The sequence below is a fragment of the Electrophorus electricus genome, chromosome 1 (assembly GCF_013358815.1).
Source record: "Electrophorus electricus isolate fEleEle1 chromosome 1, fEleEle1.pri, whole genome shotgun sequence".
NCBI classification, from domain to species: Eukaryota; Metazoa; Chordata; class Actinopteri; order Gymnotiformes; family Gymnotidae; genus Electrophorus; species Electrophorus electricus.
Genome location: NC_049535.1, coordinates 23,815,859 through 23,833,197, shown reverse-complemented (window position 1 = coordinate 23,833,197; position 17,339 = coordinate 23,815,859). Strand labels below are relative to the sequence as shown.

The 17,339-nt window shown below is 39.4% G+C and overlaps 1 long non-coding RNA gene and 1 gene segment (V, D, J or C); both read left to right on the top strand.

The window, feature by feature from the left end:
- The window catches only part of LOC113591553, a 91,123-nt gene that overhangs the window by 10,116 nt on the left and 63,668 nt on the right, over nt 1–17,339 (top strand). Inside the window, 2 exon segments of the C gene segment in view lie at nt 4,511–4,519; nt 7,503–7,510. Of these exon segments, the coding sequence occupies nt 4,511–4,519; nt 7,503–7,510 (17 nt within the window).
- Nucleotides 11,997–12,762, top strand: LOC118241200. The gene is made up of 3 exons (XR_004775900.1): nt 11,997–12,094; nt 12,175–12,265; nt 12,682–12,762. It is a non-coding gene; the product is annotated as an uncharacterized LOC118241200 (long non-coding RNA).

The following is a 17,339-nucleotide window of genomic DNA, read 5'->3' as shown; positions in this document are numbered from 1 at the left end:
AAATTGTTTTAGATATTTTAATTTAGATACTCTAGTTACTCTCAGAGTAACTAATTTAGCTATAGCTATCATGCTGTAAAACATTGTACCCAAGGACTCTTTCTTTTCATTCTAAACAATAGATTTTTATTTCCTTACATACATCTTACATACATATTGCATAATTAATTAATGTTTACGTCAGCATTCATGAAGGTCATTTAAACTTCTTAATGAATCAAAATAGAATTGTGTAACATAGTTAGGAATTTATGTGATATTATTTGGTTCATTTATTTTTTGTTTCTCACTTTGTTACCTAGTGCACATTGACTTCCACTCAATTATATAATGTTACAGTGTTGGCAATAAATGTGAATGCAAATTTCAATGTGAATGAAAACTCCTTTGCTCCATTTCTTTTCTGAAAACAAACATTGGATCTGTGTTTGACGTGAAATTAAAGAAGTTACATTTTTATGCAAATCTAACCCCCTATATCTGCTGAGAGAAGAAATGTCCACAGGTCATCTTGAACAGAAGTCATGTTCTCTACACTTCTTGTAACTTTTGAGTTGTATACTATACTAATTAAATATTTTCTAGTACAGTACAGAGTGCAGTATAGACTAGTAGAAAGTGCAATTTGATGTTTTGACAGCAACTGATTGTCACCTATTTTAAAACATCTTAACTGTTCACAGGTTCTAAAAGTATTGTGCTTATTCAGCCTCCTGTTATGGTTGTTAAAGCATTTTCCATTCCCTGTAAGGTACTCAGCCACAGGAGAGGGGTACACAAACTGTATACGACACTCAGCAGGACAACCCATGGAATGGATTGACTTTTTCCACAGTCTAAAGAGCAAGATCAGTTTCTCTGCAGACACCTCCAGCAACAGTGTATTATTACAGGCCAAAACCTTAAGACTAAGCATACCACAAAGTACCAAGAGGCCTACACAAAAATCCCCAGTGCAAAAAGCTCACACATATTTGCACGCGCGCACACACATACACACACACACACACACACACACACACACACACACACACACACACACACACACACACACACAAGTGCACTGCTCTTCTTTGGGTTTTAGACCATTGTCAACATGGCAGTGACACTGAAATGGCACTGGCAGTGTAGTGGGTGTTGCACTGGTAAGAGTGTCAGATAAATAAAATAAGAAAAAGACAAAAAAATATTTAGATTTTAATTCTAAATCACCAATTTGAAAAAAAAAAAAGCACAAAAAAGGTACATTTTTGTGGGTTATAGCCATGAAAATTATTCATTCATATGTCTAGTGAGATATACATATGCAAAGCCATGTACATGTTAATTAACATGAATATCTCATTCCTGTCTGAATCTGAATTACAGTGACTGCTTGCGCTGAACTAAATACTCCATTCTATAGCGAAGGAAAGTGATCAGATTGCAGTGCCATAAACAGCCAACAGGACTTCCCAAAAATGACCTTCATGTGCGTGTCACATATGTCTTCCACACACAGTATACATTTCATTAAACTCACTGAAAGATGTTTATCATGTCATTCATTGTCATGGACTTTTTATTATAATTCTGTGTGTGGATTTGGTGTCCTCATATTTCTACGACTTTCCTAAGTTACCATGCAACTATGATCAATTTGAGCAGAATCTCTCAGGTTGTGGAGGATCAGTCAAACATTGGTCAAACGTTTTTAATATATTGCATCATGATGAATGAATGAATGAATCAATTCATATTAATAATATTCACAATATGTACATCATACTGGAATACCATTTACTGGTAAACTGCAAAAACATGACATACACATAGTCAGCTGACAGACATTATTACAAATTTCTGTTTGTGGGTGTCTCATGAGCCTTTATGCAAATCAGTGGTCCCTCACTTAAGCTTCACTACAGAGCTGGAGTGACAGTGCTGTCCACAGCAGTCCGTCAGCTCTGCAGAGCACAGTAGAGTAGCTCCCTCCAGTTCAGCGTCAACACAAACCATGCTGTCTGTGGCACTACTGATGTTGATGCTAACCAGGATATCCAGTGAGTTTATTGAGTTTAAGAGTTTATTATCATAACATGCTAATCTACATTGTGTGACTGTCTTGAGGATGACTGATAACATTGCATCAATGCATTTTTCATTTTCTTTTTTTGTCACAGATGTTCACTGTGTTGACCAGACACAGCCCAGTTCTTTGAGCATCCGACCTGGCCAGTCAGTGACCATCTGCTGTAAGGTCTGCAGGAAAATGTCTGGAAAGGGTTGCCTATGTAGGCATTGGTGGAAGCTTACACCATAAAGATTCACTGAAACCCAAATTTACTTCACCAGACACTTCCAATAGTGCAATAACACTGCAAGGCCAGAATCTGGAGATTGAAGACACAGCTGTGTATTACTGTGCTCAAAAACGTCATCTGAGTGGTGGGAGTGTACAAAAACTATGGAGATCTGTCATTAGCACAGAGATATCTTTATAAGAATTTGGCAATTCACTTATTACATGTGCTACATTCTGTAAACATGGTGCAAACTCAGGGAGCACATACAACTTGCTGTATAACTTAGTTGTGGTGTATGCGTTAGCAGAATAGCTATTAGCCATAGTTCCTAGTACATTTCAAGCAGAGTATAAGGGCTGTAAACCTTAGTATCCTCTCTTCAAGTTGTCCTTGGGGTTCTTGAGTTCAGCCCACATGGGACAAAAAGCTGCCCCATAGCCCCTGAAGCTACCAGTACCTCAGGTTAGACATCACAGTAACCCTCACAACTCGAAGTGACAGAAATACTATGTAGGGCTATTTGTGCTTGTGTGGAGTGCAGTGTGAGCCAGAGACATTGCCCTGAAACAAAATATTGTAAGTGCTGAGACCAGACATGCTGGAGAGATCTTTCCTAGCCCTGCAATGCTTATTCTTTTGTTTGAATCTGCTGGCTTTAAAGGTGTTCAATTTATTACATTACTTTGAGTGACTGGTCAATTTTGTAACAGTGTATAGTCAATTTCAGTTTGTGTAAATAGGACATAATTTGAAGTTGTTTTTAGTGTTTGCTTCATATGCTTATTTTATTGAGAGTTGGTAATTCTGGGACAGTGTGCTCTCATATTTAATGGGTTGAGTACAAAGTTCAAGCTGTAAACTTTTTTGGTGCTAAGCTTAAATACTCCTGCAGAGTAAAACGGTTTATTTTGAAAAGTAATTTAAGTGATTCATTTTGCCAAATGGAATCCCACTGATTGTGTAGTGGTAATTTCATCACTGTATCTCACATACCTGTGTTTACTACTGTGTAACTGCAGGAGGCTAAGCAAGATGTGTGGACAAGTCATAGGAAACAGAAACACATGTTTATTCAAACACTTAACAAAGTACACAGGCTATTTGGTTCAAACACTGACAACACAGACGCGTAAACGATAGACATTTTTATATGAATACTAATGACACAATAAGGAGCAGTTGTGAGATACAGGGAAGGCGTGGCAACATTGATGAACACACATAAGGAGACGTTCGGGGGGAGGGGCTTTACCATGACAGAGCCCCTCCCCAACTCCCAGTGTGCCAGCCTATTGGGCTGCAGCCCCAAGACCAACACCAGATGGCGAGGCGCGAGAACCGAACGACCCGACACAAGCTAGCATGAGCAAGACAGATGAGAGATGGACAGGGACCAAGATGACAACAGATACTGGCAACCTTTGCTGTCCCACCTCAGGAAGCGCACCAGCTACCTTTCCCATCTCTGGGGTGGGCACTGGTGCCGCCTCCTTCCTGCCTTTACGAGGCTTCGGTTTGGGCGCATGAGTTCGAGGGCAGTGTGCCCTAGTGAAGGGAGTTTCCTTCTTGGACGAGGTCAACTCTAGGAGTTTTACACAGGCTGGCTTGCTTGTCCCTAGGCGATACCTCCTGGGCAGAGCCTTGGGTGGTATCATAGATGCCGGAGGTTCGTCATTCCCGGAGACGACAGACCTTACGTGACTGTTTGCAAGAGAATCCCCATAGAGGACCTCCTCCACCTCCATCGGTGGATCCTCCACATAATCGGACCCCAAATCCGACCACAGACTGATGTCGCTGTACTCCCCTCTCTCTCCATAATCAATGTAGCCCTCATAATAGTCCATGTAAGGGTCATAGGACCCAGCGGAGTCCTCTTCCATCTGCCGATTCTCGTAGTCTGGCTGGTCTCTGCAGGACTCCACAGAGTCCGACCCTGGACCATAAGCAGGGCCCCCCCAAAATCACCCAGTGGCCTCCTCCCCTATTGTGAGAGTGTGCGGCGAAGCCAGGATGATGGAGGGTCTCTCCGCGGGGTAGTAGGACTCAACAGAGTCCGACTCCGAGTATTGGACTTCATTGTACCAGTCCTGGTAGCCCGATGTGGGTCAGTACGACTTCACCGAGTCCCCACCCGGACCACACTCCCCAATTCACCCAGTGGCACTCTCCCCTGCTTTGGGAGTCAGGAGTATGCCCAAGAATAAGGAGGGCTTTTCTGTGAGGGCTGGGGGATGGCGTTTGCGTACCTTCTTACCTTTACTTTTTTCCCTTTCCCTGCCATCCTTCGTCAGTCTGTGTTTCTGTGACGACAGGAGGCTAATCAGGATGCGGCGATGAGTCGTAGGAAACAGAAACATACGTTTATTCAAACACTTAACAAAGAACGCGTAGCATGCCAGGTATTTGGTCCAAGCACTGACAACACAGACATGTAAACGATAGACATTTATAGACTTATACTAATGACAGGCAAAGAATGGGAAGACAAAAAGGAGGCAAAGGTCTCCAACTCCAAAAAAAAACTGAACAAAAAAGAAACTGAACATAAAAGTAACTGTTGACATGGAATATCACTGTGACAACAAGAAACTGCAGGAGAGCTGCAGGAGCAGGATTGTGAACCAGTGAGACTGATTTCATGCTTGTTTGGCATTCTATAAATAAGAGTGATATGCTTGTTTGGCATTCTAGAAATAAGAGTGATATATATAGATATATACATTGCCACAGGCAATGACAAATTCTTAATTCTGATGGTCCTATGGTGTCCAACAAACTGATCAATAAGTCTTCTCTTGGTTTCTCCAATATATCTATATATAAACGATAAAAATGATTACAACTCTTGCAAATAATACAGTAGACAACTCTGGCAATAATACATGAGGAGGAAGGGGTGATGACTGTTGTTCCTTTTGTGCCAGTTATTTTAGTGGCTGTGTTTACATGTAGCACATCTAGAGCGGTTGCAGGCTACAGTACCACAGTGGTTATCAGAATGGTCATTTATCTCACTCTTGACGGGAATGTCTTTGTTTTTGTCTCGTCTGTTGGAGGTTAGTGGAGGATAAAGGAATGCAGTCTCTGCATTATCCTGGAGGATTCTGTAGTGCTTAAGCATAATCAGGTCTCCAGCTTTCTGTCACAGTCACAATCACAAGTCGCTTGTCTCTTGTCTCTCTTGGCCTTCTCTATCCGTTCTGCTTGCTCTCCTCTTCTTCTTCTGAGGGTGAATATATATAAATATACCGGATGGTCGTTCTAAAAGTCTGGCAAGGGATATTTGTATCCTCGACTGCACGTGGATGAAAAACCCTTCGTGGATTTGAATGTCAGCATAGAACCTGGAAGATATGCACATGCCCAGAACACCCCAACCTACCTACATGTGTCAGGCATAGGGATATAACAGTTTGATATAATAGTATACAACATTTTATCCAAATTTTTTAACATCCGTCTGTTCAGATGCAACACCTAAAATATGAAATATAATGTCAGTTATTGATTGTTAGGATGCAACACCAATGTAAACACCAAATATCTGACTTAACTTCAGGTAAATCTGAGGGGGTCAAATGGAGCACCAGTTCAACTTACCCCCAGTGCTCTGGCTCAGTTTACTCTACAGCCACCAGTCTGGGAAAAGTGTTTAGTCTTGCAGCCCACAAGTACGCTTCTGCTATTTCAATTACATGTTTTACACAATGGTAGTTCTAATTGATCAACACATCTGATATAAATTGAGAGAAATTACATTTTGGTGACAGATGTGATTAGACCTGATAAGCCAAAAAAACCCCAAAAAAACTGACAGGTAAAAACGTTTTTTTTTTTTTTAAATATGCCCACCACTTCATCCGCATGGTTATTCTTTCCACAGAAAGATGGAAATGGAGAATGCAAACTAGGACCATATGACAAATTTATTATTAATAATCACATTTATATAGTCATTCTCAAACCCAAGGATACTTTACAGACAGAAATCAACTTTTACAATCAAATCACTCACACACTGTGCATGGTTGCCCAGATACAGGTGGTGGCTCAACTTACCTACTTGCTCATCTTACCCCTTTCGATCCACTTGGCACACAAAAAAAACAGGAAACCAGTGTTACTTCAAATACTTTATTCCGTTACTAGGGGGCAAAGAAATGGAAATGTCTGTCATAATATGAACCTAACATGAACTTAATGCTTGCTGATATATACAATTAAAATCAACAGCAAGGAGTATAAACAGAATGGTGCACCAACTATGAGAACTGTGACACAGTAGGGAGAAGTTAAAAATGTTTAAACAATGGCATTATATTTGATTAAATATAAAGAAATCTAAAGGGAATTTCACATAAAATTAGGGAATTATGTTAAAGTCCTATAGGCTGGTGTACTTAATTGTCTGTGAGTGCTGTCTCATGTCCATTGGTATTAGTGTTCCTAGGCAGAGAAGTGGGATCAATGCAAATTGATGTTGCCTTTATAAGAGGTGAAAAATCTTTTAGCTGTTCATTGCGTACCATACTGCCTAATGCCATTGTGGTAGTTTTGAAAAAAGGAAAACTATCCACTATGGTGATAATTGTGAATATGTTTTTAATTTCAATGTTTCTTGGTAAGCCAAAGTTTATGATGAATATGTGAATTACCTTAGTTTTTCCACAATATTTTGCTATATTTACAGGTTTTCATTCTCACAGTTATTCTCTGCCAGATGTTTACTCAGTCTGAAGCTGTGGTTAAAACACCTGGAGAAGCTTATAAACTGATCTGTACAGCATCTGGATTCACATTCAGTAGCTACTGGGCATCTGTAGTCAGACAGGTACCTGAGAAAGGACTGGAATGGGTTGCTGCTATTTCAACATCCAGTTCTTACATCTACTTTTTCCAGTCAGTCCAGGGAAGGTTCACACTCTCCAGAGAGGACTCCAGTAATCAGCTGTACTTATAGATGAACAACCTGAAGAGTGAAGACACTGCTGTGTATTACTGTGCTAGAGAGACAGGGTGTGAGATGGCAGAGATGTACAAAAATCACATCCTCACACATTCTTACTGTACATGAATGAGCCCTCAGATAGGAAGCCAGATTAAAAATGCATGAATTTCCGAATTAACGATGCCTGATTTTCAGGAAACAACTGTGTTCTCAGAACTAACACAATAATGTAAATATATAATTTAAATATGCTTTGTGTCACGGTAGGCCGGTCCACCACAGGGAGGGACACGCCCACTCCAGACAAGGACTGTACCACTTACCTGCCATTTGGAGATCTGTCCTCTCTCACTGCAGTTTGAAATAAGAAGTGAACATTTTTTTTGCCAAATAAGTGGTTAATAACAATAAAACTTTCAGTGCCTAATTAGAAGCAGTGAGCTTACAATATTAAATCGAATTCAGTTTGATTTGATCTTTCCCTATATTTTGTGGTAATTCTAATACTTTTTACAGGGGTCCGTTCTTATGAACTCACTCAGCCTGAATCCTTAATGATCCATCCATGTCAAACTGTGACCATAAACTGCAAGGTCTCTACTTCAGTAACCAGTGTCCATGTATCTTTGATGCGGCAGGTAGGAGGGAAAGTTCTGGAGTGGATTGGACTAATTTATTCAGGTGGAGACAGACCTTTAAAGAGTCTCTGAAAGACAAGTTCAGCATCTCCAGAGACACTTCCAGGAACACAGTAACATTAAAAGGGCAGAACCTCCAGCATGAAGACACAGCTGTGTGCTACTGTGCTACATCCTCGCAGTGACACAAATTAGAGGCCACAAATGCAAAAACATGGAAGTTCAGTGCAGTCTGCTTTCAGTGAAACACTGAAATGTAAATATGCATGTGAAACATGAACAACACAGTCAAGAAATTTTTAACATTCACTTCAGTTCGTACAGAGGATATACACCTTCTGAATCCAACTCAGTAATTTAATGTATTTATTTTTAGGTTAAATGGTCTAGGTACACTAAAAATGAAAGCTTGGTGTATTGCAACAAACCTGTTTCAAGTAGCATAGTTACACATTTAGTTTCTTATTAAGCAACTGAACAAGATAGAATAGAAATAGATTTATGCTTCACAGATAAATCATTTCTACATTTTCATAAGGATTTAAGCACTGATCTGTTGCTGATCAGTGACCTGATGCTGCTAAGTTTGCCAAGAAATCATTGATAAAGGCCAGGGTCAAACAACCAGCAGACGATTATGCAGAACCAGAGAATTTCTTGTGGAAAATAAGTCTATGAAATGTCATAAAATACTGCAGGTGATTCTTGGATTCTTCACTCCACATGAACAATGTTAAGCATACCTGGCTAGCTAACATATTCTAATTAAAATATGCAGCGCTATCGAAGTGACCATTTTCTATTACTTTGCCATACCTTTGCAAAAATTTTATTGTTATTTTTATAGGTTTAGAGACTTATTTCAAGTTTTATCATGTTTGTGCAAGTATGACACTTAACACAATATATATATATATATATATATATATATATATATATATATATATATATATATATATATATATATATATAGTACCTGACATAAACTGAGCTAAAATGTTAGCTGTCATCATATGCTGTGAATGCAACCCGAAAAGTAGATATAGTTGTAATGTCAACATCAAAATTGTCAAATATAGGTCCAAACATATATTAAATTACTGATAATCACAAAATGGAGGTATCATTTCTGTTTATCATCTGTAATTTTAAAGTTCCATGTCACAAAATATAATACATTTCACTGTTAATAATGCATGACTTTCAGAGGTAATGGTGCCTGACTTTCAGGAAACACCTGTGTTCTCAGAACTGACACAGTAATGTAAATATATGAATTTAAATATGCTTTGTCACTTTTTCAGTATAGAGTTTTAGAAATAGACTTCAGGCTGTAGACCTTACAAAACATTAATCGAGCTAAACAAAAATAGAGCTAAATTAACATTTTCACAATGTACATCTCGGAGGTATAGAAATAATACTCTGTCCTTTAGTACTCAATCCAGTACTTTCTATATTTAATACTCATTTGATGCTTATATGTTCTTACCATTCTATTGTGATTATCATTCTATTATTGTATCATTCTGTGTGATCATTTTTTTACACACCCAATTTGATAAATAGATTAGAAGAATGAAGGATCGCCTCCTTTTTTTATAAGCTTTTTTTTTTTTTTTTTTTAATCAGTTTTACCCAAGGACTCTTACTTTTTCATTCTAAACAATACATTTTATTTCCTGTGAGTAACTCTTTTATTGATATTCTCCAGTGTTATGGATCATTTGTCATGTTAATTGACCAAACCTTTTTGAGATAGATCACAGACAAGCATCCAGATATTACATCTTAGAATTCCTTGGTACCTCAATGATTATAAACAGCACAGGCCTTGACAGGCAAATACCAATCCAATACCTTCTACATGATTTAGGAGGGTATTTCTAATTGTGTAACCCATGACTGGAGACTTATGCAGTCATAGTCTTTGGAAATCATTCTGTAACTTATTTGGATACGGTACATCAAATTGCACCAGAATTCTGTTGTGAAAAGCAGGTAACCAATTATGTGGCTTTTAATATGGTACTCTGGTGTACATGGATTGAATGAACTTGCTGATTCAATATGTTTCTTCACAAGAAGTCATTATTCTAGTGGTTCAAAAATGATTTCTCACAACATTACAACAGACACATTCATTAAAGGGCTCTCTGAGCTGCAGAGTTTTTTCAAAGTCATCATGTTGTCTATCTCTCTATTATTATTTCTGGCAACTGTAAACTGTGTTAATCACTAAAATAACATTACTTCAAAACATTATTTATTTATCAAATTATCATTTAAAATGTTAAATCTTGTTAGTTATTATTATTTTATTAGAATTAGTAAATGTATATAATTTCCTTAATAAAAAAATATAATCTTTCTTCTGTTTGTTGGCTTTTACAGGTGTTCATTTTATTGAACTTATCCAGTCATCCACTGTAGTTGTACAGCCTGGAGGATCATTTACCATCTCTTGTGCATTTTCTGGGATGTGACTCTCTAGCTACTGCCCTCATTGGATATGACAACTTGCAGGCAAACCTTTAGAACACATAGGATATGGCTGTACTAGTGTAACAAATGTAAAGGATTCAATAAAGAGCAAGGTCAGTCTTTCTGCCGATACTACCAGCAACAGGTTTTTTAAAACAAATATTGATCTGTGATTGACGTGAAATTAAGGAAGTTACATTTTTATGCAAATCTAACCCCCATATCTGCTGAGAGAAGAAATGCCCACTGGTCATCTTGAACAAAAATCATGTTCTCTAAACTTCTTCTAACTTGTGAGTTGTATACTATACTAATTAAATATTTTCTAGTACAGTACAGAGTGCAGTACAGACTAGTACAGAGTTCAATTTGGTGTTTTGACAGCAACTGATTGTCACCTATTTTAAAACATCATAACTGTTCATGGGTTCTAAAAGTATTGAGCTCATTTAGCCTCCTGTTATGGTTGGTTGATTCCAGGTGAATAATTTTCCATTCCCTGTAAGATTACTGGGTACTTGGCCACAGGAGGGGGGTACACAAACTGAATAAGACACTCAGCACGACAACCAATGGAATGGATTGACTTTTTCCACAGTCTAAAGAGCAAGATCAGTTTCTCTGCAGACACCTCCAGCAACAGTGTATTATTACAGGCCAAAACCTTAACAAAAAAAATCCCCAGTGCAAAAAGCTCACACATATTTGCGCGCACACACACACACACACACACACACACACACACACACACACACACACACACACACACACAAGTGCACTGCTCTTCTTTGGGTTTTAGACCATTGTCAACATGGCAGTGACACTGAAATGGCAGTGGCAGTGTAGTGGGTGTTGCACTGGTAAGAGTGTCAGATAAATAAAATAAGAAAAAGACAAAAATAAATTAGATTTTAATTCTGAATCACCAATTTAAAAAAAAACAAAAATGGTACATTTTTGTGGGTTATAGCCATGAAAATTGTCCATTCACAAATGTAGTGAGATATACATATGCAAAGCCATGTACATGTTAATGAACATGAATATCCTGTCTGCATCTGAATTACAGCGACTGCTTGCAGTGCCATAAACAGCCAACAGGACTTCCTAAAAATGACCTTCATGTGCATATGTCACATATGTCTTCCACACACAGTATACATTTCATTAAACTCACTGAAAGATGTTTATCATGTCATTCATTGTCATGGACTTCTTATTACAATATGTGTGTGGATTTGGTGTCCTCATATTTGTACGACTTTCTTAAGTTACCATGCAACTATGATCCATTTGAGCAGCATCTCTCAGGTTGCAGAGGATCAGTAAAACATTGGTCAAACGTTTTTAATATATTGCATCATGATGAATGAATGAATGAATGAATGAATGAATGAATGAATGAATGAATGAATGAATAAATCAATTCATATTAATAATATTCACCATATGTACATCATACTGGAATACCATTTACTGGTAAACTGCAAAAACATGACATAAACATAGTCAGCTGACAGACATTATTACAAATTTCTGTTTGTGGGTGTCTCATGAGCCTTTATGCAAATCAGTGGTCCATCACTTAAGCCTCACTACAGAGCTGGAGTGACAGTGCTGTCCACAGCAGTCCATCAGCTCTGCAGAGCACAGTAGAGTAGCTCCCTCCAGTTCATCTTCAACACAAACCATGCTGTCTGTGGCACTACTGATGTTGATGCTAACCAGGATATTCAGTGAGTTTATTGAGTTTAAGAGATTATTATCATAACATGCTAATCTACATTGTGTGACTGTCTTTTCTTTTTTTTCACAGGTGTTCACTGTGTTGACCTGACACAGCCCAGTTCTTTGAGCGTCCGACCTGGCCAGTCAGTGACCATCAGCTGTAAGGTCTGCAGGAAAAGGTCTGGAAAGGGTTGCCTATGTAATCACTGGTGGAAGCTTACACTATAAAGATTCAATGAAACCCAAATTTACTTCACGAGACACTTGCAATAGTGCAATAACACTGCAAGGCCAGAATCTGGAGATTGAAGACACAGCTGTGTATTACTGTGCTCAAAACCGTCATCTGAGTGGTGGGAGTGTACAAAAACTATGGAGATCTGTCATTAGCACAGAGATATATTTATAAGATTTTGGCAATTCACTTATTACATGTGCTACATTCTGTAAACGTGGTGCAAACTCAGAGAGCACATACAACTTGCTGTATAACTTAGTTGTGGTGTATGCGTTAGCAGCATAGCTATTAGCCATAGTTCCTAGTACATTTCGAGCGGAGTATAAGGGCAGTAAACTTTAGTATCCTCTCTTCAAGTTGTCCTTGGGGTTCCTGAGTTCAGCCCACGTGGGACAAAAAGCTGCCCCATAGCCCCTGAAGCTACCAGTACCTCAGGTTAGACATCACAGTAACCCTCACAGCTCGAAGTGACAGAAATACTATGGAGGGCTATTTGTGCTTGTGTGGAGTGCAGTGTGAGCCAGAGACATTGCACTGAAACAAAAGATTGTAAGTGCTGAGACCAGACATGCTGGAGAGATCTTTCCTAGCCCTGCAATGCTTAATTTTTTGTTTGAATCTGCTGGCTTTAAAGGTGTTCAATTTATTACATTACTTTGAGTGACTGGTCAATTTTGTAACAGTGTATAGTCAATTTCAGTTTGTGTAAATAGTTTATAATTTGAAGTTGTTTTTAGTGTTTGCTTCATATGCTTATTTTATTGAGAGTTGGTAATTCTGGGACAGTGTGCTCTCATATTTAATGGGTTGAGTACAAAGTTCAAGCTGTAAACTTTTTTGGTGCTAAGCTTAAATACTCCTGCAGAGTAAAACAGTTTATTTTGAAAAGTAATTTAAGTGATTCATTTTGCCAAATGGAATCCCACTGATTGTGTAGTGGTAATTTCATCACTGTATCTCACATACCTGTGTTTACTACTGTGTAACTGCAGGAGGCTAAGCAAGATGCGTGGACAAGTCGTAGGAAACAGAAATACATGTTTATTCAAACACTTAACAAAGTACACGTAGAACGCAGGCTATTTGGTTCAAACACTGACAACACAGACGCGTAAACGATAGACATTTTTACATGTATACTAATGACACAATAAGGAGCAGGTGTGAGATACAGGGAAGGCGTGGCAACATTGATGAACACACATAAGGAGACGTTCGGGGGGAGGGGCTTTACCATGACAGAGCCCCTCCCCAACTCCCAGTGTGCCAGCCTATTGGGCTGCAGCCCCAAGACCAACACCAGATGGCGAGGCCAGAGAACCGAACGACCCGACACAAGCTAGCATGAGCAAGACAGAGGAGAGATGGATAGGGACCAAGATGACAACAGATACTGGGCAACCTTTGCTGTCCCACCTCAGGAGGCGCACCAGCCACCTTTCCCATCTCTGGGGTGGGCACTGGTGCTGCCTCCTTCCTGCCTTTATGAGGCTTCGGTTTGGGCGCATGAGTTCCAGGGCAGTGTGCCCTAGTGAAGGGAGTTTCCTTCTTGGACGAGGTCACCTCTAGGAGTTTTACACGGGCTGGCTTGCTTGTCCCTAGGCGATACCTCATGGGCAGAGCCTTGGGTGGTATCATAGATGCCAGAGGCTCGTCATTCCCGGAGACGACAGACCTTATGTGACTGTTTGCAAGAGAATCCCCATAGAGGACCTCCTCCACCTCCATCGGTGGATCCTCCACATAATCGGACCCCAAATCCGACCACAGACTGATGTCGCTGTACTCCCCTCTCTCTCCATAATCAGTGTAGCCCTCATAATAGTCCATGTAAGGGTTGTAGGACCCAGCGGAGTCCTCTTCCATGTGCCGATTCTCGTAGTCTGGCTGGTCTCTGCAGGACTCCACAGAGTCCGACCCTGGACCATATTCTGGGCCCCCCAAAAACATCCAGTGGCCTCCTCACCTATTGTGGGAGTGTGGCGTGAAGCCAGGATGATGGAGGGTCTCTCCGCGGGGTAGTAGGACTCAATAGAGTCCGACTCCGGGTACTGGACATCATTGTACCAGTCCTGGTAGCCCGATGTGGGTCAGTACGACTCCACCGAGTCCCCACCTGGACCACACTCCCCAATTCCCCCAGTGGCACTCTCCCCTGCTTTGGGAGTCAGGAGTATGCCCAAGAATAAGGATGGCTTTTCTGTGAGGGCTGGGGGATGGCGTTTACGAATCTTCTTACCTTTACTTTTTTCCCTGCCATCCTTCGTCAGTCTGTGTTTCTGTGACGACAGGAGGCTAATCAGGATGCGGCGATGAGTCGTAGGAAACAGAAACATACGTTTATTACGTTTAAAGAACACGTAGCATGCCAGGTATTTGGTCCAAGCACTGACAACACAGACATGTAAACGATAGACATTTATAGACTTATACTAATGACAGGCAAAGAATGGGAAGACAAAAAGGAGGCAAAGGTCTCCAACTCCAAAAAAAAACTGAACAAAAAAGAAACTGAACATAAAAGTAACTGTTGACATGGAATATCACTGTGACAACAAGAAACTGCAGGAGAGCTGCAGGAGCAGGATTGTGAACCAGTGAGACTGATTTCATGCTTGTTTGGCATTCTATAAATAAGAGTGATATGCTTGTTTGGCATTCTAGAAATAAGAGTGATATATATATAGATATATACATTGCCACAGGCAATGACAAATTCTTAATTCTGATGGTCCTATGGTGTCCAACAAACTGATCAATAAGTCTTCTCTTGGTTTCTCCAATATATCTATATATAAACGATAAAAATGATTACAACTCTTGCAAATAATACAGTAGACAACTCTGGCAATAATACATGAGGAGGAAGGGGTGATGACTGTTGTTCCTTTTGTGCCAGTTATTTTAGTGGCTGTGTTTACATGTAGCACATCTAGAGCGGTTGCAGGCTACAGTACCACAGTGGTTATCAGAATGGTCATTTATCTCACTCTTGACGGGAATGTCTTTGTTTTTGTCTCGTCTGTTGGAGGTTAGTGGAGGATAAAGGAATGCAGTCTTTGCATTATCCTGGAGGATTCTGTAGTGCTTAAGCATAATCAGGTCTCCAGCTTTCTGTCACAGTCACAATCACAAGTCGCTTGTCTCTTGTCTCTCTTGGCCTTCTCTATCCGTTCTGCTTGCTCTCCTCTTCTTCTTCTGAGGGTGAATATATATAAATATACCGGATGGTCGTTCTAAAAGTCTGGCAAGGGATATTTGGATCCTGGATTGCACGTGGATGAAAAACCCTTCATGGATTTGAATGTCAGCATAGAACCTGGAAGATATGCACATGCCCAGAACACCCCAACCCACCTACATGTGTCAGGCATAGGGATATAACAGTTTGATATAACAGTATACAACATTTTATCCTAATTTTTTAACATCCATCTGTTCAGATGCAACACCTAAAATATGAAATATAATGTCAGTTATTGATTGTTAGGATGCAACACCAATTTAAACACCAAATATCTGACTTAACTTCAGGTAAATCTGAGGGGGTCAGATGGAGCACCAGTTCAACTTACCCCCAGTGCTCTGGCTCAGTTTAGCCTACAGCCACCATTCTGGGAAAAATGTTTAGTCTTGCAGCCCACAACTACACTTCTGCTATTTCAGTTACATGTTTTACACAATGGTAGTTCTAATTGATCAACATATCTGATATAAATTGAGAGAAATTACATTTTGGGGACAGATGTGATTAGACTTGATATGCCAAAAAAAACCCAAAAAGAATACAACAAAAAACAAAAACTGACAGGTAAAAACGTTTTCTTTTAAAATATGCCCACCACTTCATCCGCATGGTTATTCTTTCCACAGAAAGATGGAAATGGAGAATGCAAACTAGGACCATATGACAAATTTATTATTATTAATCACATTTATATAGTCATTCTCAAACCCAAGGATACTTTACAGACAGAAATCAACTTTTACAATCAAATCACTCACACACTGTGCATGGTTGCCCAGATACAGGTGGTGGCTCAACTTACCTACTTGCTCATCTTGCCCCTTTCGATCCACTTGGCACACAAAAAAACAGAAAACCAGTGTTACTTCAAATACTTTATTCCGTTACTAGGGGGCAAAGAAATGGAAATGTCTGTCATAATATGAACCTAACATGAACTTAATGCTTGCTGATATATACAATTAAAATCAACAGCAAGGGGTATAAACAGAATGGTGCATCAACTATGAGAACTGTGACACAGTAGGGAGAAGTTAAACATGTTTAAACAATGGCATTATATTTGATTAAATCTAAAGAAATCTAAAGAGAATTTCACATAAAATTAGGGAATTATGTTAAAGTCCTATAGGCTGATGTACTTAATTGTCTGTGAGTGCTGTCTCATGTCCATTGGTATTAGTGTTCCTAGGCAGAGAAGTGGGATCAATGCAAATTGATGTTGCCTTTATAAGAGGTGAAAAATCTTTTAGCTGTTCATTTCGTACCATACTGTCTAATGCCATTGTGGTAGTTTTGAAAAAAGGAAAACTATCCACTATGGAGATAATTGTGAATATGTTTTTAATAACAATGTTTCTTGGTAAGCCAAAGTTTATGATGAATATGTGAATTACCTTAGTTTTTCCACAATATTTTGCTATATTTACAGGTTTTCATTCTCACAGTTATTCTCTGCCAGATGTTTACTCAGTCTGAAGCTGTGGTTAAAACACCTGGAGAAGCTTATAAACTGATCTGTACAGCATCTGGATTCGCATTCAGTAGCTACTGGGCATCTGTAGTCAGACAGGCACCTGAGAAAGGACTGGAATGGGTTGCTGCTATTTCAACATTCAGTTCTTACATCTACTTTTTCCAGTCAGTCCAGGGAAGGTTCACACTCTCCAGAGAGGACTCCAGTAATCAGCTGTACTTATAGATGAACAACCTGAAGAGTGAAGACACTGCTGTGTATTACTGTGCTAGAGAGACAGGGTGTGAGATG